Source organism: Anopheles moucheti, chromosome 2, assembly GCF_943734755.1.
Source record: "Anopheles moucheti chromosome 2, idAnoMoucSN_F20_07, whole genome shotgun sequence".
Lineage (NCBI taxonomy): Eukaryota > Metazoa > Arthropoda > Insecta > Diptera > Culicidae > Anopheles > Anopheles moucheti.
The window spans coordinates 54,039,953-54,066,487 of NC_069140.1; the positions used below are offsets into that span (position 1 = coordinate 54,039,953).

The following is a 26,535-nucleotide window of genomic DNA, read 5'->3' on the forward strand; positions in this document are numbered from 1 at the left end:
CATATGCAACAGAAACAAGACAGCTAATAATACTATCTAATTTAGATATTTTGCAAGACCAGATTGAAACTATCGAAGAAGCCATTATATCAGCCAAACACGAAATACCGAACAGCAAATTATTGTCCACCGAAGACCTACAAACGATTAACGAATTCCTGAAGAAGAACGGTTTTGATTATAATACAGCAGAAGAACTTCTTGCTCAATCAGTAGCGCAATTCATGATGAATACGACACATGTTCTGTATATGCTAAAATTCCCAAGAATATCCCCCCAAATCTACGAGTATGATTTCATCGAACCAATAGTAAAAAATGGGAAACGAATAATGTTAAAACAGAACTTCATCATAAGAAACGAAACACACGTATTCGAAGTCATTAAACCATGCCAAGAAGAAGGTGTTCATTATCTATGTGAAGGAAGCAACCTTCAACATCCTACGCAATGTGTATACCAACTTATACAAGGAGAAAATTCCGAATGCCAATATGAAAAAGTATATTCAGCTAAATTGATTACACAGATAAATGATGCAAATATTCTGATCAATAATGCATGGGCTGAAATTACATCAAACTGCAGCAACTCAAAGCAATCTTTAAATGGTTCATTTATAATACAGTTCGAGAATTGCAATATAAAAATTAATGACGAGATATTCTCCAATACAGAAGTCATCATCCCTAGAAGATCTCATCATTCAACATTGGGATTGATAGTCAACGAGACCAGCCTTGAAGATAATCCACCTACAGAGTTCTTGAACAACAACGATCGTAATTGTAACTGGCATTGGCATATTGTACGTGTTTCTTAAATGTCGTAAACAAAAAATAGAAGTTCAAATACCAGACACAAGAAGTCTCACAGATAAAAACCTGCATAAAGAAATACCATTGAGTTTTCACGCGAAGCACAAACTTTGAGGACAAAGTAATTAAGAGGGGAGGAGTTAGCACAACAGTCAGCACAACACATATTCAACACAAAGGCAGCATAATGCATACTCAGCATAAAACATAGCGCAACGTATATTCCTACAGCCATGATCGCACTTCATAAACAGATCGCGTTTCGTAAACAGATTGCGCCGCAGCGTAAACAAATTCCCGTGCAGCGTTACATCGAACAAAGAGCATAATCGCGTTGACACCAAGAGAGCTGACAACGCGCATTCAACATAAACATCCGTTCCCAAGATCAACCGGCATCCACGCAAAACAAAGCAAAGGCAACATAGTTCCAGTTGAGCATTCAGACGAAGAAGTTCTAGTTAGACAGCCGAGCAGAGCAGTTCCAATTAGGAACTCAATAGTGTTAAGACTTAGTTTTAAGTTTTATTTAATAAAAACATATTTTTTATGGCCAAACCGGCCATGTAAAAATTAACTTTAGTATGCATGATACCGCTTCTTATCGTCGGCTAGGAAGCCACCCATCCAACCACGGTGGACCACAACCGGTGGAAGGAACAAATTAAGGCAAACCAATCTCGGCGGTTGGCTACATGCGGCCATACGCGGCATTTTGCCTCCACTACTATCTATAGGGACCGGAAACAAATATAGGATGCAAGTGCTGTAGGTAAGCTTGTCTATAATTTACGTGAAACAGAGCAAAACGTCAAAGAAAAACAAATGTTGCGAACAAATGCGACGAGCGCTTTTGAAATTTCTAGGACGTTAACTTCAGTCATACTAAGTGACCACATTTCTTCCAGTTGTTTCCTAAAGTTTTCAAAACAATAACGATTTTTCCGTTACGTGGTACAGACCTATTCTAATTCCAACAAGCACGAATACAAGGGACGTCCCAGTGGGATGATGGTAGTGGAGCCGGTCTTCACACGAACGGATCGGGCCAAAATCCAGACCAATCCCCCGTAGCAAGGATACGTGGTAAAATAAGTCTATACAACCAGGCCGTTTTAAACGAAAAAATAAATAAACATTCGAGTAAAAAACTCAACAAAACTCAAAGGCAGGTAAACTATCTGTTAAGGAATGAGTTCCAGGGAATCAACGGTTGCAAATTTATAGCAAACAGCAACAGGGAATTTAAGCGTACGAATGTAAAATAAAGAGTCAATTACAATTAAAATTCCAAACGGTAAACACTATTTTTAAGACGATTTTTGCGTACATTATATATGTATAGTTTTGAAAATATGGCATTGCCGTCATAATAGAAATTAAATAAATAAAAAATATATGTACAGAATTATGTAGAAATAAAGTATGCACATGCGTACACGACAAAGGTTTGGCGCAAAGAGGCCGGATCGCTTCACGTTATGCGTTGACCTCTCAATGCAACCGTGCTGCCAACCTTTAGTGTTTATTCCATTGCAGTTTATAAAGTCTCGTTGTATACTAGCGGTGTTGGTCGCCGACTAGTGTCCAAACAAAATTACCTCGGGTAGGGTTTCGTCTGGATTAGAGGGTTTACGAGGATGGCGAAAGATCCTTCGGTTGAAATAGTTAGCTGCACTAAATTTCTCCTTGCTACTAATTTAAGTTTTATTTTCTAAAACATAGTCATTATTTCTATTCATGTTGTTTTAGTGCTGTTTATCTCTTACATAAAGGAAAAACATTTTCCTTCCTGTCTCTTAATTATTTCGTGTTGATTAATTCGGCAAAATAACTAACTCCTAACTCCTGACAATTACAGGATTTGAACTTAAATATCCCTAAGCGCTGAGCCCGCTCGCTTTGTTGTGCCTACGCACTTCCGATGCACTCGGCTCGTTTAGTCACGTATAGAAGATGCGTGAGTAGTCACGCGCACCTGTTCCTTTCGCACGCATCCACTCACGCACTCACGCATCCTTTCGCATGGTCGCTTACATAGTTAAGCGACGCCCATATGAGTGACGCGCTTAATAGTTAGTCTGAGCGACAACTATAATTGCTCATGATGCAAGCAAATTAATCGCGATATTATTTTTTTTCGTTTTTAGATTAGGAATAATTGCTTTACATATATTTGCGTAGCTGTTTCATATTTCTCTCGTCTCCTAGAGATAAAAAAAGGTTCCATTATCAAATTGTCATTACAACTTCTGTATAATAAAGTTTAAATTCTCCTATATGCCTCTGCTTCACAATTAAGAGGATCCTATGCTTCCTACCTGGCTGTATAATAAACAGCATATCAAATTTTCGGTGGAATAAATGGTGGACATTCACGAAACCTAACAAGGGGAAATTCAATGCAACACATCGATACGCCAGTTGCACAGCACTACCGGACGATACGATCCGTGTGCCGTAAGTCGCCCACTGATATCCCAATGGGGGCAGAAACTAATCTGCCATGAATAATTACCGTCAACCGATCTGATGACGCTCACTGCCGAACTCGGAAGCAATCAAATCAGATTTATGCTCATTTGATTAACATATGTAAACAACGCCATTAAACTGGGACACGACGCGCGCTCGAACCAGATACGGTTCACCGTGCAACGGAACGGACGGCACGGGCCCCGAACCAACCAAAGAGCAGTGAGCGCAAAATTTCATTTTTACGTACCAAACGAACGAAATTCACTAACCACCAAACACCACCGGACCACGGGTGGAAAAACGACACTCCAAACTAGCCGCAATGGAGTGCAGTGGCCGCAGAGTCCATTTTCGTTTCATTCATTCATCAATTAAGCTCAATGTACCGTGTCCGCGCGATTGGATGTGAATGGTAAAGTATCTGATCTATGTTTCAATGCCGTGTTTGATGTTCATGTATTTTTTTTCTATCTTGCCCGTTTGATGAAAGAACAAGCCCAACAAGGAAATTGGGAGCATTATCTTCGATGCTTTGCAACAAAACGAATAATTGGAATCGCGTCCACACGTCCACGGAACGCAGACGAGGAAACTTTCCAAACTTGTCGAATCTCCGGAAAAGAAAGGAAATCTTTCCTTGACATAACTGCGAGTATCATTTTCTAGTGGTCTTTCCGTTTTTTACCTCTCAATTACGCAATGAAGTGCCCCGTCTAACAACTCTCCCGGGGTCACTTTTGTCTTCGGTTTGGTCTGCGGCCACCGCACTGATTGCATCGATACGGTTGCATGAAAGCATTCTGTGCGCGTGATCGAACTCCCGGTATGAAACCGCACGGAGGTATAGGTATTTTTTGCAGCGTTTACTTCCTCGCCCAATACAGTGGTCAGAAACCACACCGTGGCACAAAGAACAACAAACTGCTGCAGTTGTTTTCGCGAACGGAAGCAACAGGCAAAATGTCTCAAATTTCTCGACCACAGTAGTGATGCACGCAATGCATGTGCGCACCGTGATGCAAGTCGTACGCAAAAATGCCACCGCACGTATGTTCTCACCTTTCTTTCCGTTTTTGTTTTTTTATATCATATCATCAGCTGCTTGGTGCAGGGTTGTCTATGCTTTCCTTTACTAACGTGAACGGAAACAAACCTTTAGTTTTTTGTCTCGCGGGACGCTTGTCCACAATCGCTTCGACCAAAGATTGGAGCTAACCCTCACTGGTACTAAACCATGATCGTCAATATGGGAAAAATGAATCCGGTGTGGTCTACGCACATAGGAACAATTTTTAATTAACTAAAATACACAAGGTTTCACGCGGAGCTCACGATGTACTGGTATCAACCGCAAGTACAATTGGTAGGTGAGCAATGCAGTTAAAAGCGTTTTTAAACCGAATTTTATTTTTTATGTTTTTATAGCAGTGACAAATGATTTAACTAATGTCGATCTATGGATGTCTATACTATTCCATTTCAGGCATAAAAATTGTAACCTAATAATAATCGTTTCAAAATGTTATTTTACAATTCTGAAAACGTTTCAATCCAAACCATCACGGTTATCGTGCTCCAGGTCCTTGCAGGATGTATTTTCGCAATGGTTGGCAGCATCAATTATTTCACACGAAATAACCACTCAAGTCACTGACAAATAGACTAGCAAAATAAAGAAACCTTTGTATTGTTGTAAAACGCCAATCATCACATTTCATTGATTAATCAGCGGCAAAAAATCACATGCAGATAGTAAAACAAACTAGAACATTGCATCACGTCTGTCTTCTTCTCTGGGTTTTAACAATTTCGCTCGTTCTAGATGGATCATGTTTTGATTGCTCAACCCATGCTTCCTGATATTCCTGATAGGCAATCAAATTATCGACCATATAACAATGTTTTTTTCTTTGGTAGCGTAAACATGGTTACGTACGGAATAGAAGGATCCATCGGCTCTATTGTTCATCGAGGCCACTGTATAAGAAGCTCATATTTCGTAGTTCGGATACCATCCCGGATGGTATGTATTAGTGTTGGACGGATCGGATCGGATCGGATTCTGGGATTGGATCCTTCATTGGATCAATTCGGATTCGATCCTAAATCCAGGATCCTCTGGATTGGAATCCCAAAACAATCCTTTTCGATCCGGATCTGATATGACGGGAAACCGGGATCGAAATCCAAAACAAGAGTCCAGATCTCGGATCCGGATCTGTCATGATTGGAATCTGGGATTGTGATAGGGATTGTTTTCGAATGCGGATATTTTGTGATTTATTGCTTTTTTATTCTGTTCCATGTGAATGCATTTTTTCTAAGACAGGGCAAATTTATACGAACAGAAGAAATAGGCTGCTCCCCAAAAAAAAACTCAATGAAATATTATTTCTAAAGCATAATTTAAGCGAGGAAGACATAGGAATAATTGGATAATTTTTTTATGGATTTGGATTTTTATAGCTTTGGTTTGTATTTTTTTTAATTTTTGCATTTGGTTTAAAACATATCAATATAAAAAATCACATAATATATTTGGTGATCTTGATTGGGTGTGATTCAGCTACGATGTAATATTGGTTGGGTTTAAAATTCATAAATTGAACCCATTTTTTTAATTAAAGAAAAAAATATCGTATTAGCATATCCACAAAGCATTTTCTTTGTTTACAAAGTAAAGAGTTTTTTTTTTGTGGTTATAAAAAATCTAGTAGGATTCGGATCGGATTCGGAGAATCGATCCCAAGGCGGATTCGGATCGGTCGGATCGAATCCCACATGGGAGCGATTTTTCCCATCACTAGTATGTATACCAACGTGTTTGTATTATTTCGTCAGCACGCACTCTATTTGGCATTGCGTCAATTATTCTCTCTTTTTGCAGTTTTCTCAGGGCTCTGTCACTTCATTGTTGGTTACTGCAACGAATGCACTTTGCTGCATCAGAGCAGAATCACAATCAACGCAGACGTCGTTTTGCAGGTAAAGCAAAGACTAAAACATGAATAAAATCCGATGAAATGGTACATTTCAACTTTTTTATGTAAAACAAAGAGAAGATCACCCGGCTAGCTAGTGTGGAATCTTATCATTCACGTTAACAGAAAATAGTTTCCATTTCTTTTTTCTTTTCCTGGTAATGCAGTTGAACATATGACTCATTTAATTCACATGTTTTCATACCTACCGAGAAACAGTAAGTTCTTTCTGTGAGTGGAGTGGAGTAGTATTTCCTCATTTGTTAATCCCATGCCGATCCACCGTCGCGCCCTTGCACAACATTGAAAGCAGCACTTATCAGCTGGATTAATAAGCCATTAAGCTCATAATTACACTTGCGTTTCGTTTCATTGTTGCGTTAATCATTCCAATAATCAATTTAAATTGAACAAAAAAATTGTTTACTTATGTTTGATTTCACTGTTCGGCGGTTGCTTCCATTATTAACACCTTTCGACAACTGCACCCGACATTGCCATTGTGTTTTGGACATACACACACACACACACACACACACCATCCAACCGTAAACATAAAGTATACCGTATTAGCGCTGCTACCCTAACGAACAAGCATCGCATGCTTTGCTTTGCTGGCCATTAAATGGTTCGCGCGTAGTTTCGATTGCTTCACCCCACACACTGCACATCGACTGTTCGGACGATCGCAACGGTCATGGGAATTTTTAATCACCAATCTACTGCCGTACTGAATTTCGGTCCCCATTTCTTCCGTCATACAATCCTTCCCCTACCAGCGCGTCTGCTGCTTCGGCGCTGGGGAAAGGTACGGCGGAAGCGGTCATTCGATATCGCACGAAGTTCCGCTTGGGTTACCGCCACGAATCCGATCCTACTAGGTCCCACCGCACAGTATGCACGAAACCCTTCGGATGGGGCCGTGGTAGTTTAGTGAATGCCATGCTCTGCAAATACTGACCATGCCCTTTCTTCAATCAACAGCCAATTTTCTTATAAATATTGCACTTCTGCCCGGTAATCGGTGCATTCGGTCAGTGAAAGGCACCGCGAACGGATACGTTTGCTACGGCGAGCAGCACCCGCAGTATTTGAAACAAAACCGTATTGAATCGTATTTTCAATCCTCGTGCCATACGCTGAGGAACACTGTGTGGCGGTGGAAGTGCTTTTATCAATTGTGTCGTATTTCATTTTTCAGTAGTATGCTCGACCAGTGCAAGTGAGGTGAAAAATATTAATTCGGCATCGAAACCGGGCATTAGATACAAGATCAAACAAGTGAGTTCTAGTGTGATACGTTAGCCTCAGCCTAACTGCTGTTGTGGGGATGTTTTCCATTATTTCCGTAGATGGCATCTATTCCTGTGGTGCTTACCACCTTGCTGGTACACCTGCTGGCACACTGTAGCACGCAGGCCAACCCGGTACCGGCAAAGATTCTTGGAAAGTACGTGCTGTCGTATCAATCGCCCGGATCAAACATCCACCTTAATGCTCACGACGATCCGGAAGAGATCAACGAATTGTCCAATGGTATCGAGAGTGGTGAGAGTAATGCCGCGTTCGTCAACCCTCAGACTGCGTCCAACCATTATCAGTATCGACCGCAGTATCAAGAAGCAGCCGATCAGTACGAGGACCAGGAACAGGAGCGAGATACTGCCGACTATGCGGATGATTCCGCCACAGCCAGCGCTAACCATCAGCATCACTACATGACCACCTACAAAACTGTTACCAAACATGGCGGCAGGACACGAAGTCGTCCCAATTATTCGGATGCAGACAGCGAGGAGGAAGACGACGAGGTGGACACGAGTGCCAGCGAAGAATCGAACGCTTACAATGCGTACCGAGGATATCATAATAAGGCTAAAAAACATCAAAACCATCATGCTACCAGCAGCAGCAGCAGCACGGGAACTTCGTCTGGGCTTGGTGGACAATCTCACTATCATCATTACAGCCAACATCACCACCGGCCAAAGCATCAGGAGCAACAGCAGTCACAGTCGCCACATCATTACCACCATCAGGTATCTTCAACCCATACCTCCTACCATCCACAGCTCATACAAGCGTACAAGATACTGCACGGAACGCCTAACCGCTTGCCAACGTCGCACGAATACACCGATGACGAGGGCAGTGAGGAGGAGGACGAGGATGAAGATTTCCACGGCGGCTCCGCTATCGGAGCAGCTGCCGGTTATGGCGGACCTGGGCCGCAGATCATACACACCAAAGGGCGAGCCATTCCGATCAGTCAACATGTAGAAATCGAAACCCCCGTACCGGTACCGTACGTGAAGAAGATACACGTGCCTATCCCACAGGAAGTGCGGGTGAAAATTCCCCACCCCGTGCTGGTACCCGTCCCGCGCCCCTACCCCGTCCACATACCGGTCGCCCAACCGATCGCCGTTCCGGACATTAAGGAGATCACGGTACCGATCGAAAAGATTGTTCCGTATCCGGTGGAGAAGAAAATTCCCGTGCCCATAGAAAAACCGGTTCCGTACCCGATCGAGAAGCACGTCCCTGTCTACCTGCCGCAGCCCATTCCGGTGAAGGTGCCAATCGTGAAAACAATTATTCACAAAGTCAAACAACAAACTGCCAGCGGCCCCACTTTACCCCCCGGAAGCGGTTCCTTGTGGTAGTGGAATTCGGAAACCGTTGCGAATGGGATCGGGGCATCAATGTACCACAAGCCTATTTTCGCGCCCATCGAACCGTGGCGTCGATTTACGCTTCGTCCGGAATAAGCTACGTGCCAGGTGCATACATGCTCCAAGCCCTCTTCCGCTAGCAATTTGATGGTTTTCTTTTCTGTTCACTACTGTAGACGGTGTCGGCGCATGGTTTCATAATTTCAAAACGATACCTATCAATCCGTATCAGACCAATTATGATAAGCGTGTTGCCTGTGTTGTTAACTTGTTTTCTATCGTACTAGCATACTAATTCCTTTGCTATTTTGCTTTTTTTTATTACACAAGTATTTTTTGCCATACAATGTTGTTAATGCACTTGTTAGCTTTGATTTTGCAGACTGATTGCTAATCAAATTATTGGTACGAGCACCAGTCATCAAAGTGTGTTTGCCTTTCCCTTCTATTACACCTCACAAAAACAAAATCATTCATCATGTTACAAAAACGACACCGTGTGTCTTCGATTATGCGGAACCATTCCAGAATGCCATTGTGTATGATTTTTGTTGCATTGTACAATGTAACCACTGGCAGTAGCAACCAAATTTTGGTAACCTGTTCGCTACTTCAAAGACATATTTATTTATACGATTACTGCCTAATTGTTGCTCAGGTACAAATATGATTATGTTAAATCGTACTATTAACATCCATCAGCATCTTTGAAATCGAGTTTAATCTTCCCCTGTATTTTAAATAATCATTCCATCATTCGTTCAATTCAAACATTCAATTCAAAGAATATTTTTCTACAGGAGAATTTTTATATTTTGCTGATATAGCTGAAGCACAACAGTAACGAGTTATTTCAGTTCAGTTATGATTAATTGAAATCACCGATCGAGAGTTGTTGAACCAAATGAGAAGGAGTTATGGTTCGTTGTTGTCAACCATGTTGTTAGGTTCGTAGTTATTATAAGAACTTCACTTTGCTTTTTTTTGCTCTTACATTGCTTTGTTGTTATTTTTTGTGTAGATTAAGACAGCATAATTGCTCTGTTCATACATTAACTGTTCTCGTTATCGTCAATACATAATAAAGCGGTCGAACAATTACATTCTCCGGGTGTTAGTTTAATATGACAATTCAAATCAGCCTAATATCAAGAGAACAAAGAAATCTGCATTTCTGTTTATATATACAGTATGACATACTTCTTTTTCTTATTTATCGGTAATACAACCTCAAAAGGTCTAAACCTATCATTTATGGCTTTCTTAGACTTAATTTACCCGTAGCCGGATAGTCATTCTTGCGTACGGGGAATTGGTCCAGATTGTATTTTATCCTCCTAACCGGTCTTATCATATGATAACCTGCACCGCTACCAATACATCACCGAATGGGCCGACAGTATGACATACTATTGTTTAAAAATATTTTCATTCTCAAACGTCTATTTTTATGAACGCCTTTTTCTTTTCCTTTTGCAACGTTTTCCATTTGTACTTTTATATTCATTTGTTCATCAATGTTTCCATCAATGTATATGTCCTTTATCCTTTTATTTTTTATTTTTTTTTATCCTTTATCCTTTTATGAACTTTATTAACCGCGCAAATAGAACATTAGGCCTACTGTTTAAATCGACGAGGGACTTTAATGACCCACACTGTCTAAAATCTCTGTATTGTTCGTTGGTTCGCCCGTTATTGGAATACTGTTCAGTTGTGACTTGTCCGTATACTATGATATCTATAAGAAGACTTGAGACAAAACAGAAAAGATTCGCACGATACGCCATAAGAAAGCTAGGTTGGGCAGACGGATCCTTGCTACCACCCTACAAACAGCGTTGCCTTCTTGTGGACATAGAAACATTAGAGGTCAGGCGCAGCAGAGCTCATGTCATCTTTATTGCAGGACTACTACTAGGAATCATAGATGATCCCCCGCTAGTAAGTAGGATTTCGTTTGCTGTTCCGCGATCGGTATCTAGATATCGGCAAATGTTGCACGAAACTCGCGCTAACACAGTATACGGTACTAACGCGCCACTTAAAGCCATGATTAGACGATGTAATCCACTGAACGGATTTATTCACGAAGTCGTGTTTTTAGATTGAATGAATGAAACGTGGACGCGACTGCTCTCGTTCGTTTTTAGATTGTAAGTGCGTTTATTTCAACAATGTATGTTCTTATATATTAAAATTCTTAACAGTGTTAGTGCCTATCCTACACGCCATGAGTGTGTGTTAATGTCAACGGTTTGAGAGGTAAGAATCCTAGATTAATGTTGTTTTAGGATTTGGATCCGTCGTCCGATTTAGCCGTTTAGTTAATTGCACCAAATGTATAGGCGCGTATTTCCTGTCGGTCCATATTATCCTTTTGCCGGTCCCTATTTTACCCTAGACTCAATACGTTGCCAGACCTGACGGTTTCTTAAGGACTTGGAATGCAGTTTTATTGCTGTTACCTGTACGCTACGGCGTGCGGGCCTAGCACACTTATGTTATTTTTGTTCCGCTTATGTTTTTTGTTACCCGTACAAAGGATGCTGTTTTATTGCATTGGTGGTGCGTGTCGAGACCATTTATTGCTTGGCGGTTCCTACTTTTGGATTGTGTTTTTTCTAAAGTTTGCCTAGACTGGCGTCGTATCGTAGTTTGTAAAATGTATTTAAAAATAAGATCCGAACGATTGATTGTTGCGTTTACAACAGACGATTCAATCAATGTTCGTGTCAGTTCGATTTTACGATATCCATGTCCCAATTTAGAAATTCTTTGCGTTTATTGTAATTTCAAACAACGATACTCGTTAAACCGTTCTCGGTGGACGAATTAATTAAAAAACATTAAACATCCATTTTTTTCCTCCTAATAAATTTTGAAACATCGCCCTAATTCCAAAATTCAACTCTCACCAATTATGATACGTTCATCATTTTCATTATACTCAACTAATACTATGAAGGGTCATCAGATCAGCTAAACAAATCTTAAAAATTGCTTCTATTTTGTTAAGAATCACGAAATTCTTCTCTTAGAAAACTATCATAGTGAGTTTAATAGCTATTAAATAATATTACCGCTATCACATTAAATGAACTTACTGTCTTCCCCAAGAACATGAACAAGAGCACTCCATCCTCGTAATGGAGACCCCCCTAGGCATAGCCACGAGCATAGCCACTGATGATTGTTTGTATCCCTGAGTAGCATAGTAGGGTAACGATAAGAGAAGAAATTTATAGGTGTTATAATGATGATCAAATGCACGTGAATAACGTACCAATGTGGATATTAGTTTTCAGCTTCCAGAAAAAAAACATGTCTTTGCTAAACGTTGTAATATGGGGGTTGCTAGCTTAAGGTGCATGCTCGAATTTCTCCAACCTCTTGAATTCCCGGCCTGCCATTTCTGGCCTACTTTGACTTTATTTACTCTTAGCTGGATAATCAGTACCACCCACGGAGAATTGGTACGGAAGGGATTTTACAGCGGTCCTGTCGTGTGAAGATCGACCCCTCTACCAAATACACCATACAAATAGTTATTTGGACAAATATTAACAATGAAATTGTTTGTTATTGCTTTTGTTCGCATTAGAATCACACAATACCTGCAATTAATTATTTATATTTTATATTATATTAGCCAAATGCTATGTATGTCACTTACAAAAAGTATTTTTTTGTCATTGTCTAATTACTGTACACATTGACGGAAGAAAGGCATCACATTCGTAACAATAACTTGTTTCTTACTGAGCTACACAAAAGAATGCTTAAAATATCATAACCGGGTTAACCAGATCACATACATGCCCCTACGAAACAATCCATGAGTAATGGGGAATTCTACAAAGAAACGCGATTTAAATTTGTCATCCAGCTAATGGCCATTTCTTTCATTTTAAGAAACATTTTCACTTACGTCGGTTATCTAAGCTATGGAATGATGAATATGTTACTACCTTCCGCAAACATAGGACTGGCCCTTACAACACTGAGGACTTTCACCGATCTTACCGATACGTAACCATATATACCGGAACTGATCCACATATGAGGCTGCTGCTTTACACCAATTGCAAAGTGAGGGTGAAACCAGATCCCCACAGTGCGCAACGGAAAATTTCACTTTCAAGGCCAATTATCACACCGCACCTCGGGTGGCCTACGCGTGGCCGATGACTTTCCCAGTAACCAAGTAACCGACATTTTACGTTGAATGCGTCACGTCTCCTTGGGAAGGGCGATGGTCTGTTGTTGTAAAAAGACAGTGGCATTGACACTGTCAACAACGACTGTACTGCACGATCGGACCTGTGTTGAGCATTGTTATCTCGAGATCGCTGCATCCGTACTACGTCATCTGGTCTTTGCGATAAAACCATTTTACCATCCTTCTGCTTCTATGTACGCGTGGCGCAGTTCGTTGTGATGGGTACCATCGCACGATCGTCGGACAACAAAATAAAGGCAACTGTCCACAACAACAAACGTCATGAGCCGCTATCTTTCCAAGCCAAGCGACACATATACAAAGTATCATAAAATCGCACCGTCAAGCAAAATATTGCGGAGTGTTTCGCAGAAATGTTTACTGCTTTACTGTTACGATTTGGCAAAATTCCTGTCATGAATTTAAATTAAGTTTTCATATAACAGTTCATTACATCATTACATAAATTTTAATTTACTTCATTATTAAGTGATCTGCCTATAAGGCTCAACTTTAAGAATGAAACACATTTCATATTTAATTTAAAAAGAAAGTAATAAATTTATTTACTATGTGTTTTTACTTTAACAATAATTTTCTTACATTTTACAAGCAAAAATCTCTCGACGTTGCTCGCTTTATGTACAAAACTCTTCAAATCATCATTCTTATAGCAACAAAAGGCGAAGAGCGTGTTACAATTAGCACCTGGAAGGCAAGCGAGTTTGCAACGATGTTTAAACTTCCGTTTACTACCGCGCATCCGTCTGCCCCTATGAAGTATCGAATAATACTCTGTCCATCGTTCTCACTGCAGCTCTGCTCTGTCTTACCTTCCTTTACGCCACACAAAACCCTCAGTGGAGGTAACGCTCACGAAATTCCGCAGGGAAAATCGTACAAAGATCGCTCGACAAACGCGAACAAAATGGGCACGAACTGCGTAATCGCTGTGTCAACAATGGTCACCAAAAGCAGTACACCGGTCTGGCGCTAGGGCGTCACACGCGGATAGCATCTTCATCTAGCAAAATCTGCGCCACTGTGCGCAAGCGAGAAAGAGTTGATGCGCCGCGTTTACGTAGACCGGTAGCGATACTCATTCTTGTGTGCGAACCGGGCGGGATGCAGTGGTGTGTAGAGCGATAGAAAAATAAGAGGGGAGTTTAAGATTTATCTGGTGACCGCGGATAGTCGCCCTATCGTATTCGCCACACAGTATCCGCCTGCTCAGGATATTGGACGGCGTGTGATCGTGCTGCACGGAACAGATTACTGCGCGGGATCGTCATTAGTGCTTATCAACGCGTTTAGTGCATTGCTGTTAACGTTACGCGCAACCGTTAATTTTCGTTTTCCGCCGTGATTCAAAATGTAGCACCGTAAGTATGCGGTTCCGGAGTGCAAAATTAAATAACGTCACTGTGCCTCAATATACTCAATATTCGATATGTTTCTGGTTTCTGTGTACGTGTGTGATTGTTTTGTTTTGTTTGTGTGTGTTGTAAATCATCCTCGTTGTAGATGAAGTGGCAGCAGTGCGTCATTGATTTCGCTATCGTCCTGATAACGATCCCTTCGCTTGTCGTCGTGGCACTGCTACTGGAATACATGATGAACCATACGGGCTGGTCGGAGCAGCTGGAAACGCAGATCATTATGGTCACCCTAGCGGTGGCCTTCTTCTTGATCTGCATCATGATCTCAGTCTACCTGACGCACCGGGTCGGCAACTGTCTCTGGGCGGGACCCCAAAGTGATCAGCAATCGATATACTCGATCGAACGGGGCCACGCCGGAGACTATCCGCACAACGCAACACCACCGCCGACCTACGAAACGATTATGGGTGATCACGAACCACCGTCCTACGAGAAGATTAGCAAGATCTTCCCTCCACAAGAACCACCACCATCGTACGCCGCCACAATCGCGCTCGATCGCGACAGTACGGTGCACATTTGATCTACGTGCCATAACCAATACCAGACACCCGGTTTGCTTCTGGTCCGCTTGCTGTACGACTGAACGAACTGATTATCGAGCGGAAGACTGTTTTCGGGATGAAAGGAAATAAAACAAATCGCGTAACTGCTAACCCCTTCTATACTGTTGCCCCCGTGGCCAATTATCAACGTGTCTTCTCCCAGAGAAATCTTCCTCAAGATCAGCTCTATTCTGTTTTGTTTTTCGTTTCTGCTCCACCGACGGCTTTCGAGTGACGCTTAAAGATAAGATAATACCCTAGCACGATCAACAGCAGTACGGCGACCATGTCCAGACCGTACACTTGATACGGTGCCATATTGCGCGTCGGTGAACGGAGATACCGCAAGCCCTTGTTGGCGATCACTTTCTCGATCCAAAAAATGGCACGATCGAGCGGTGGTTCTGGTTGAGTCCGGAAAACATAGGACAGTTCCTTGCCGCGTGCCCGATAGCTGTAAGCAAAAGAGCGAAATGATGCAACGCGGATAATCGATAATTCATCTTGTTTGTTTCACCTGGCATCGCCCAATATCTTATCCATCGCTTCCTTCAGTGTGACTGCGTTCATCTGGCTAGAAGGTATGCCTATCCCGATACCTGCCTGCTCGATGCGGCGTACGTTCGAAAACTGATCGGCAAAGAAGGGCACACCAATAACGGGGACCCCGTGCCAGGCCGCTTCCTGCAAGCTAAGCAATCCACCATGGCTAATCAACAGCTTCGTGCGGCTGTGCGCCAGCACTGCCGACTGTGGAACCCACGCAGTCATCAGCACGTTCGGCGGCATCACCAGCTTGTCCGCATTGGCGTGCTTCCAGATGAACCCATAGTCGGGCAGGCTGCGGAACAGCTCCAACAGCTGCCGGTTCACTTCCGGGCCCAACATTTCGCTCTGTACGTTCGTACCGAAGCTAAACAGCACCACACCTTTGTTCGCACGTGCCATGAACTGTTGCATCATCTACGGATGAGTTATTCGACATGTAATTGGCGACACTTAGCAAGTGCTCTGCGACCATATCTACACTTACCGGTGGCATCTCATCTGCCCGTTTGATATGCAATCCGCCCACTTGAATTACGTTCGGTGGCAGTAACTGATAGAAATCGAGAGCGGGATCGCTGTTAACCAGCACCAACTCCGATCGCCTTTCGAGCAGTTTCACGTGCGGCATAATGGTGCCTTGGAAAACGCGCTTAACTCGCTCTTGTTCTTTGGGCATGAACACCTGTTGCCGATAGAGCATATCGAACCACCAGTAGATCGTGTTCTTCGCCCGCTCAATAAAGCTCATCTTCGAATCGAAGTCGGAGGCCGGATGGGGCAGGTAGGTTGTGTAGAGCGGTATGTCCGCCAGGTACTGGGTGTACGATGGTATGTTGAACGGCGAGATCGATATTAGTGGTGGGTTGTTAAAGTGTTCCAGAAAACCGAGCAAAAACTGACCCATCGTGAAGTCGTGTATCACCAGGTCGAATCGGAACGTTGTTGGATATGCGAGCAATCGCTTGATGGCTTCCTCGTCCTCCAGTATCTGACTTGCCACCGTGTAATACTGGTACACATTCATTATGTTGCCGAATGCATGTTCGTAGCTGGAAAAGTCCGCCATGCCGCCGTCCGCAAATGCCGCCATCAGCTTGCCGTAGAACTGTTCCATCACCAGGAACGTTTTGCCTGGCACGGAGGTTTCATTTTCGAACGACAAAATGGTAAGATTGTGCCCGTTTTCATACAAACGCTCGAATATCTGCTTGTTCCAGATGTGATGGCTTTTCGAGGGTGTGGTTTGCAGGAAAAGAATATTTTCAGCACGCACGGCGCACACCATCAGTGCCACCCAAAGCACCAATCTCGATCGCAGCGTCATACTAAACCAAATATTCAACTTTATCCCCACTGAACGATGCCAATTAGTGCACGTTGATTGGGCTGAGTTAAATAAAAAACAGTCACTTTACTTCTCGGCGTTTATAATTACGGGAGTCTTTGCGTTTTCATGACCGCTCCACACGCACACGTTGGAAGACAGATTGCACTCGAAAAATGTATTTCGAAGGCGGTAAAGTCACGCAATCCAACAAGAACTCGTACGACTATATCTTATCATACGAATTTGGACACCGGCAATTATCACCGACCCTTGGATGTATTGGTGACGCGGTCTCTGACAACACCGAGATTACACCAATTCCTCGCTAACGTCTGGTTTAATCGCATACGACAATGTCACTGTTTGGGGCAGCTATCGCTGTAAGTTATTGAACGCTGCTGGTACAACTACCGACAGTCTGTGTGCCGGTTGACTGCGAACGACTACAAGCGAAATAAACGTACTGCCTATTGTTTATAGCTGAATGTATCGTAGTCCACGCACTGCGTTCGGTTCTGATCCAAAGTTCATTTCAAAGCGGTGCAGCATCATAAAAAATAGCCAAATATCGACACCCATACATGGACGATGGTCAATGGAGCGTTACTGATCATCAAAGCCAAGGGCATGCGATTGAACGCACACCTATCTTCCAATACAGCATTTAATTTCCGCTCCATCATCACGTGCTTTGTGACGAATCTGTAGAAGACGAACTCAAGTAGAAGAAGTGGATTTCTATTAACAACTAGTGCCATCGATTATGTTCGCAAACTGTTCGTTATTTAACGCCATTCCCATTACTATAAATAGAAGTTATATTACCTAAAGCTAAGCAAGGCATGAAGTATTTGCTCATTTTTTCAGTATACTATTTGCCCAAAAGAGTTGACTGTTTAAGTGAGATTAAATGATCGATTATTGAGTAGCAAACGAATAGCAAATTCACGAATGAGACTGATTTTGATTTTTAATAATCATGGTTATTCTGATTTTTAGTATTGTAACTATTAAAGCTAGTGGAGGATCAATCCCCTTGAAGGCCCAGGGCGGAATTTTGCTGTACTAGGTGCTACCTCTTCCGTGGATGCTCTCCTGGTGCTATACATTCGGAAATCCTGGTGCAATTTCGTTAATACTTTAAAGTCACAAACTCGATATTCTTCTCTGCATTTAATTTATCACATAGAAACAAATGTTTTATATAACCCAGGGAGATACTTTTGATCAATTTGTTTGACCTTTTTAATTAAATTTTTTGCTATACATTAACTCTGCTGTTAAATTCCCAAAAATTGCATAATCGGAACAAATTGTTTGTGGCCCCCAACACGGCGAGGCCCTAGATGACCGCCTACTCTTTATCTTTTATCTAATATACAGGTTTACATTAACTCTTAATAAATGATGCAACCGTTCCTTCCCAACCAATCAAATTTCTGATATGATCAACTAAATTTGATTAAATGCAATTTGTTTGAGTCTTCACTTTTACAACTACATCGGAAACAACCTCAACCGTTCTTCTCGTATCAAATAATACAAACGAACTAAGTGTTGTTCCTTATTTTATAACTTCGTTTGTCTTATGTTTACTTTATGTTTAAGCTAGGATAGAGATTTGAATAATGGGGTGGCCCGGTGTTGTATTGGTAGAAAAATCCCATCTGGACCAGTCCCCCGTACTCAGGACTGACTATCTGGCTACGGATAATAATAAAGTCAAAGAAAGCTAGAAATGGCTGACCTAGACCTTTTGAGGTTATTGTGCCGATAAAGAAAAAGAAAATATTTGAAAATATACATTTAAATATTAATTAGCATCAATTAAACTTTGCTCACAACACATACAAAAAGATTACTAACACAAGATGTAATCGGTGTGTGTACAGGTTCAAACATTTCGTTTCAAACGTTCTCCTATCGATAAAATTACAACAACTCTCACCACCGAACACATTCACATTACCGTTAATTCAATTTGTGTAAATAAGATATTACAAACTTTACTCACCTTACCTAGTGGTTGTGTAATGCTGATAACGCACACAAACAGCAACATGATCTTGGTATTACCACAACCTCCTGATCGTTCCTGTTCAATCTATAGTTATCTTGCCCTATTCACGTCGTTCACGTATATCGGCGTTGTGTGATGTTCCTCAATGAGTTTTTATTCTGCCAGCCCAAAACCCTTTCACCACACGGACGCTGGCATGAAGGACGAACAACTTCCAACGTGCTCTAATGTGCCATGTACTTACAGCATGTTGTTCGCTTGTCTGCACGCCGAGTAATACCACCCATGCTACCACGCACAGGAACGCACGGACACGCACACAGCCACCATAGTTCGTGTTTACTCATCCGTTCATCTGTTCCGGTTCCGCTTCCCGGAAGCAATACAGAGCGCCAGAATAGACGAACCCCAACCAGTATACTACCATTCGGTACCACCCTCGATTGCTTTCCCTTCTCGCAGTCTGCCACGACAGAAAGGGGACGAGTGACGACACAAAGAGCCAGTAAAGTAATGTAAACAAGAAATCTGAGGTAATTTATGGACGAGCTGTGCAGCTCCACAACAACCAGCGCCAGCATTCAAGCACCGACGATGATTCACACCGCTGCAGCTTTCGAGTACCGGGCTAGACTTCGCCATAGGTCAAAGGGTGGGCTCTTCCTGGTAGGTTGTTGCTGATGCTGCTGCTACTGGTGCTATAACGACCGACAATCGGAGCGTTCCGGTTCGTCGTTAAGCCTCCCAAGAATACTACCCCACCCACCACCCTCCACCTTAAAGACTCTTCCAGTGCACTGACGAGCCTGATGATGTTGATTTATGCACATTTGAACCGAAAACGGCGTCAGCAATATATGTGGGGAAGAAATTTCCATTCCGGGCGTATGGAACCCACACCTAGGACACCCAATGTCAGCGATTCGAGGAATATTGAAGGCAGCCAAGCTATGGTATGCTACGGTAATCATGTCAGGATGCGGGCGCGTGCCATCGATCGCGCATGTAATTCAAAATCAAAATTAAATCAAAATCTGGTACATTAGACCTTTTTCCTCCCACTTTGTAACACAATAAATTTTCATCGTTATGAGTATGGCTGTGTGTATGTGTGTAGCATTTTTTTACTGCAGCAAAGACAACAATACACATCCACTGCTGGTAGCATTCAGTTAATACCGCTTTCCGGCTCTTTACATTTGTTTGCCCGATTCGAGGCGTACGGATAATGAACACCCCTACATCATACACGGTCAATATGCTCTAAATAACAAATCTGCTCAATACCCTGACGATGCCGAACCCTGTTGGCAGTAATGCTCCCTACAATGGATAAGAACATTATTGTGCGTGCATCGCACACCCTAGACCCTATACACCCGTGCCGTATGATACGTCGTCTCCTAGCGACACGTCTCCTTGGACGTTGAAGTGCGTCCATGTTTTTGTTGTGATACCAACCCATGCTGCTTCCGGTTATGGGGGGGCGCTTCCATTCTTGCTCCGACTTCGGCGAACAAACAAACGCTGAAACCATCCAAATGGTCCACCTCACTGAGTGCACCGAAGTAACAGCAGGAAGAAAAAAAAAACACGCCCACACACAAGATCAAAAATACATCCATTTATTCTCTGCTTACACACCGCATTACCTACGGTATGTGAGGGTATTATACAGGGTTTTACACTTTAGTTCAGACTGGCAGCACACATTTTTTGACACGCCGCACTCGATTTCCTGTCGCGGGCGCACATTTTTGATTGCAAGCACAGGATTTTTGATCGGGAGCATTTAATTTCAACAGCCAGACGCTTGAAAGCTTTTCGGCCGCATGTTTATAACCCCCCTTGTGAAAGATTGGTTTGAGCTTGTAGCATTTGTTTATATGCAATATTGTTTGTTTTTTTAGTTACTTGATAAGTTTTGGTGCAAAATATATTTAAAAAATTGTGAGAAGCTGTATAAAACAAGTATCGGGTAACGTATTTGAAGAATTATGCCCAAATTGTTCTAATTCTATGAATGCAACAGATTTATTTAAATGTGCAGCAGTGGATCCTTGGAGATAAACCTATGTCCATAGGATTGGTTCAAAATTTAGCTAACCGACAGAATGGCGGCAGATTTCTAATCTTCTCTTGAGCTATTCACGGACATCGGTGTAATCATTTTGCGTAAACCTCATATATTCCCACGAAATACTGCTGCTGCTAACAATAGTGTTGTGTGTCATTAGACAGGTACGTAATTGTTCGTCCGAAATTCTCTAACTCACCCACGATCTTGTTTACAGGTATCACACAGGTATCACAACGTGTTACACATTAGGAACACATTTAGAGCTACGCAAACAAATTAATTGGAAGCACACAGTGAACCTAAAGAAAATTAATACGATTTCAAGCTATGCATTTCTTAATATTTAATGGTGTTATAAGCTCAATAAACTTTATTAAATCCTCGATTGATGTTTAGCATTTCTGCAATATCTTTGCCGGATGCACCATTTTCGTACGCTGTAACAACACGGTTGCGATCTTCGTCAGATGTAGTTTTGTTACGGCGTCGAGGTACAGCCTCCGATGTATCCAAGTTTGCTGTAGGATTATCATGAACAGAATTATCTCCTTGTTGTATTGCAAGGATAAAATACACAGTACCTCTTTGGAATGCGTAACTCTAAATGTGTTCCTAATGTGTAACACGTTGTGATACCTGTGTGATACCTGTAAACAAGATCGTGGGTGAGTTAGAGAATTTCGGACGAACAATTACGTACCTGTCTAATGACAGACAACACTATTGTTAGCAGCAGCAGTATTACGTGGGAATATATGAGGTTTACGCAAAATGATTACACCGATGTCCGTGAATAGCTCAAGAGAAGATTAGAAATCTGCCGCCATTCTGTCGGTTAGCTAAATTTTGAACCAATCCTATGGACATAGGTTTATCTCCAAGGATCCACTGCTGCACATTTAAATAAATCTGTTGCATTCATAGAATTAGAACAATTTGGGCATAATTCTTCAAATACGTTACCCGATACTTGTTTTATACAGCTTCTCACAATTTTTTAAATATATTTTGCACCAAAACTTATCAAGTAACTAAAAAAACAAACAATATTGCATATAAACAAATGCTACAAGCTCAAACCAATCTTTCACAAGGGGGGTTATAAACATGCGGCCGAAAAGCTTTCAAGCGTCTGGCTGTTGAAATTAAATGCTCCCGATCAAAAATCCGGTGCTTGCAATCAAAAATGTGCGCCCGCGACAGGAAATCGAGTGCGGCGTGTCAAAAAATGTGTGCTGCCAGTCTGAACTAAAGTGTAAAACCCTGTAATGCCGTATACGGACCGATTCACCCGGAATTGAACCGAACGAAAAAAGAAAACGTAGACGCAGAAGTTTAGATTCCCCACCAAAACAGTTTTGCGTCCACAACCCAAAATCTTCGGTGTCTCATGAGGAGACTAAAGAACGGGTACAGACATTATTAAGCGTTCTGACTTGCTTCAAGAGAGAATTTATTCTTGCATTGCGAAAGAATCATCGAAATGGAAGGGGTTTTGTCCTAGAATCTTCCTGCGTTACTTTCTGTTCTTCCAAACTTCATGAACCTTCAAAGGATTTACGGAACTACAAGACGGTACTAGTGACGTTGGGTGCTGAAGATGGAAACGAATATGCTAATTTTAACACTTCCTCCAACTCTGGTTTTTAAACCGCGAGGCCAAGCGACATTATGCGTAGCCTCCCCTATGCCAGTATGTGTTTATTTGATGTGTTCGTTCTTCGTTTGGTGGTTCCAACCACGCGGCCGTGACTGTGATTCCAAGTTTGACTTCCACTAACGAACCCATAAAATTGAAAGCATTTGTCAGCCACATGCAGCAAAGGATTGTGTTTATGAGTGGAAAAATTCCCTTCCGAAAGCATCAGCTGAAGCTGGTGCTGTACATTTAATTGTTAGTATCCCAGACACTGTGCCAAATATCCGGCGTTACGCTGTTTGCTGTCGTGAGGTAGAACGGTTTAACCTTAGTCGGTACGAAAATCTCATCGCCTGCTACGAAGAATTTGGTAGTTGAGGGACGAAAATGGCACACCGGCTAACCGGTCAACCGGTTCTACTACCGTTCTAGGAAACACCGATGAAACTTTAACATTTAAAGTTCATAATTTGCATACGTGAGAGCGTTATAATTTTAATTAAAATATTTAGTATAATTAGAAATTTTTGCTACGCCAGCGTGTCCTTTTCCAGCTTTGTAGGCATGTTTTTTTTTTTGTTTTCATTCTTCTACTTTCTTACAAATTTTCGTGGGTGTTTTTGCACTTACTATCCGAAGCTTGTGCTGCTGTACCGAGGCATCTTTGGACGAAGGTTTTGAACCTCACGACTCAATTGAAACACCACACCCGCCCCCTCATTCAGGTCCCGCGGATCTGTTGCAGCAGTGTAGCTTACCTTTTGCCAAATTGTTTACCCTTCTGAAAAACGTAACCACTAAAAACATCATCCCTACATTATGCCGCAAGGCTGTGATCTCCAGCCAAAGAAATGAAACGGAGCAAACATGTATACGGGGTTGGGGCGAGAGCTGGATCGAGGGATATGTTGTTCATATCCCCTTCTTCTCGGGTTCAAAACAAATTGCCAGTAGGATCGATCCGCTTCGGCGACCAGATTTGCTGCCGTCTCGGTTGGCATGCACGTGTCCAATACGAGGGTAAATGCTCTAGAGGACTTGCTTGGAACGTATTCGCCTTTCTATTGAACGTTAAACTGGCATGAAATCTTAATTAGAAAATTATTAAGTCAACCACGGCGTCAATTGGCTGGAAAGTTGGGAAGCAACGAACGTTTAAATTCGATCTGCGGCTAAGTTTAAATTGCCCACAGACAAGTGAAGAATAATATCCCCAGCAGGAGTGAGTGTTTCGTACATCTAAATGAGCGCAATTGTTGCTTTTACATACAAACGACTGGCATGCGTGGCAAAAAAGTAACATTAAATGTTCATTCACATGCAAGTATGATTAGAAAAATTCACAAAGTGAAATTTTAGCAACCATTCGATCACAATCGGATTCAACATTGGTGGTAATTATGAAATCGTCTTCCCTTCTTGAAGGTAAGCGGAATGTAACAATTGGCGTTCTTTAAAAATATCCGATTATCCATAATCATCATTTGCTGGCCTAACTTTGTTGTGCCATTAATCTTATCTTTTATATTTAAATGAAACAATATTTTGGTGATTTTGGAAATGAAATACTGCGAAACGGTATAGTAATAGAAGAAAAGTGGTGTATTTGGTTGTAACAACCAAGCGGTTAATTGCATAGAATTGAAGGAATTAGTGTTAAGAATTTCATTACGAACCTACTAGGTTCGTTCCGTTCCTGCTGTGAAACGATCGAACCTAGATGCATAAAAATTCATAAAGTAGGTTTTTTGCACCTGTATGTTTTCTTCTTTTTTTCTTTCCTAGGAAAGGATTTAGTATATTTTAAAAAAGTTTATAAAACATTACTACGTTCGTAAATAATTGTTGTTGAAATCGGTTCGAAAATTGCAACCTTTAATACGCGTCGTTTTGTTTGACATTTTTTTTTAAAGATCGCTTCATCTTGACATACCATGGGTTTAAAGAAGATTTCAGAGTTTTTTTTTAAAGATTGAAACAAAAACTGTATTTCAATATAAAATATCTTACTCTAAAATTCTACACTTAATAATTCCTCACTTATGTCTACATAGTGATTTTGATTAACTGCATTTATGTAATTGATAAATTGTTTGAAAATCGCTCTTTTCTTGGTGGTATCAGGGAAAACTAGCTCTTCCCAGCTTTGAGTTTTTGTACAAATTGATTGTTTGGTTAGATTTAGAAAAATTTCCCATTTTTTTCATCATGGGACAGGTTGCGTATTTGTGTTCTAGCGATTCTATTTCATTGCATTTCTCACATAGTTCAGAGTTTCTAATTTTCATTTTTTTAAGCGTTTCATTGTTGTGTACCTTTCCGTGAATTAAGTAGAAGTACAGGTTTTTCTGGTTGCTTGTCATATTACTATTGTGTAGATTTGTTCATATTTGCTTCCAATTTTTGGACGGATATTGTGTACATATGTTCGGTTGTGGTAGTTCTTGTCTTAAATAATGTTCGTAAATGCTCTTACTTCATAAATTTTCTCTAATTTTCCTCGGAAGATATGCTGTTTCTTGTATAACGGATTTTATGCAAGGAAGGTTTGAAGTTGTAATATTGGGTGGATTTTCTGTGTTTTGCAATGCAAGCTTGGATATAGTGGTGAATTCTATAGTTTTTGTGTGCCTATTTGTCAACAGAGCTTTACTCTTCAGATCTGGCATCTGAAGACCAAGGCCACCTTCTTTAGTTGGTAGAGCTAAAGTTTGAGCTGGAATTCTTAGTTTCCCTCTGTCCCATACAAATCTCGTTATTTCTGCCTTGATTTTGCTGATCTGTGAGTTCAGTGGAGAAAACATTGCGGCAATATACCATATCTTGGGTAGAATATACGTGTTGCAGATTTTGATCTTTTGCAATGAATTCAAAATTCTGTGATTGTGGAGCCATATATTATACGTTTTTTTTTTTTGACACTTCATCCCAATTCCTTTTGCCCATTAACCGTACATCATTTATAAACGTTACTCCTAATACTCCACGATAATGATATTTTGTTGCGATTTACTGTATGTCCTACATCTAATCCTTTACATTTAGTTAAGTTCAACTTGGCCCCAGCTTCCTCTCCAAATTGTGCGATTAGCTCTTTAATTCGATCAAGTTTACTTGGGGAGGACGATATTACTGACATATCATCAGCATATACTGTGATGCAGTCTTGCTCTCCAGAGCATATTTTCTCCAATTCTCTTATTAGAGGATTTAGGTAGATCACAAATAGAAGCATAGATATGGGATCCCCTTGTCTTACGGATCTTTGTATATGAAATGTGTTGGATAGTGTACCATTTACTAAAATTTCAGATGTTGCTTTGTCTCCTATTGTTTTTAATATATGTATTATATTTTTGTTAATTCCTATTTCGTTCATTGTCAAGCCTATCAAAGGCTTGATTCAAATCGAAGGAAATAAGTTTCCCTGTAACCTTTTTCTGTTTCAGTTCAGCTATGTTTTCTTTTAATAATATGATAGCTAGGAAGATATTGTTGTTTTTGTTATGGCATTTTTGAGTTGATGAAAACACATTGTGTGTGTCAATTACAGTTTCTACGCGAAATCGTATTATTCTAGACCTCTGATAACAGATTATCATCGATAGAATTCGTAGTAACAAATTTACATTCAAAACTATTTGTAAACCAAAACCTGTGGCCACCAAAATCAAAATGAATTATACTAAAATGTAAATAACAACGAATATGTAAAAATCGTACCTTGCAGGATTATTTTAATTTTCTCATGAAGGTAG

At 41.2% G+C, this 26,535-nt stretch overlaps 3 protein-coding genes across 3 annotated transcripts; 2 read left to right on the forward strand and 1 right to left on the reverse strand.

Annotated features, from left to right (window-relative positions):
* The first annotated feature begins 7,630 nt into the window (after positions 1–7,630).
* Positions 7,631–8,944, forward strand: LOC128298554 (sarcoplasmic reticulum histidine-rich calcium-binding protein-like). Its single transcript, XM_053034321.1, has one exon. It carries the CDS (start codon positions 7,631–7,633, stop codon positions 8,942–8,944), a length of 1,314 nt encoding a protein of 437 aa, XP_052890281.1.
* Positions 8,945–14,311: 5,367 nt separating this feature from the next.
* LOC128298285 (uncharacterized) lies at positions 14,312–15,197 on the forward strand. The gene is made up of 2 exons (XM_053034030.1): positions 14,312–14,557; positions 14,700–15,197. The coding sequence occupies exon 2, from the start codon at positions 14,700–14,702 to the stop codon at positions 15,138–15,140; it is 441 nt and encodes a 146-aa protein (XP_052889990.1). The 5' UTR covers positions 14,312–14,557; the 3' UTR covers positions 15,141–15,197.
* A 124-nt stretch (positions 15,198–15,321) lies between these two features.
* On the reverse strand, positions 15,322–17,035 carry LOC128310209 (UDP-glycosyltransferase UGT5-like). Its single transcript, XM_053046794.1, has 3 exons — positions 16,196–17,035; positions 15,680–16,125; positions 15,322–15,616 (listed from the first exon to the last, which is right to left on the reverse strand). The coding sequence occupies exons 1-3, from the start codon at positions 17,033–17,035 to the stop codon at positions 15,349–15,351; spliced, it is 1,554 nt and encodes a 517-aa protein (XP_052902754.1). The 3' UTR covers positions 15,322–15,348.
* Positions 17,036–26,535: the final 9,500 nt, after the last annotated feature.

Excerpts from the sequence above, each read along its gene's own strand:
- LOC128298285 (XM_053034030.1), top strand. The coding sequence starts at position 14,700 with ATGAAGTGGCAGCAGTGCGTCATTGATTTCGCTATCGTCCTGATAACG.
- LOC128298554 (XM_053034321.1), top strand. The coding sequence starts at position 7,631 with ATGGCATCTATTCCTGTGGTGCTTACCACCTTGCTGGTACACCTGCTG.
- LOC128310209 (XM_053046794.1), bottom strand. The coding sequence starts at position 17,035 with ATGACGCTGCGATCGAGATTGGTGCTTTGGGTGGCACTGATGGTGTGC. Across the intron at positions 16,126-16,195 it reads GGGCAGATGAGATGCCACCG|ATGATGCAACAGTTCATGGC; the intron begins GTAAGTGTAGAT and ends ACTCATCCGTAG. Across the intron at positions 15,617-15,679 it reads AAGATATTGGGCGATGCCAG|CTATCGGGCACGCGGCAAGG; the intron begins GTGAAACAAACA and ends TTTTGCTTACAG.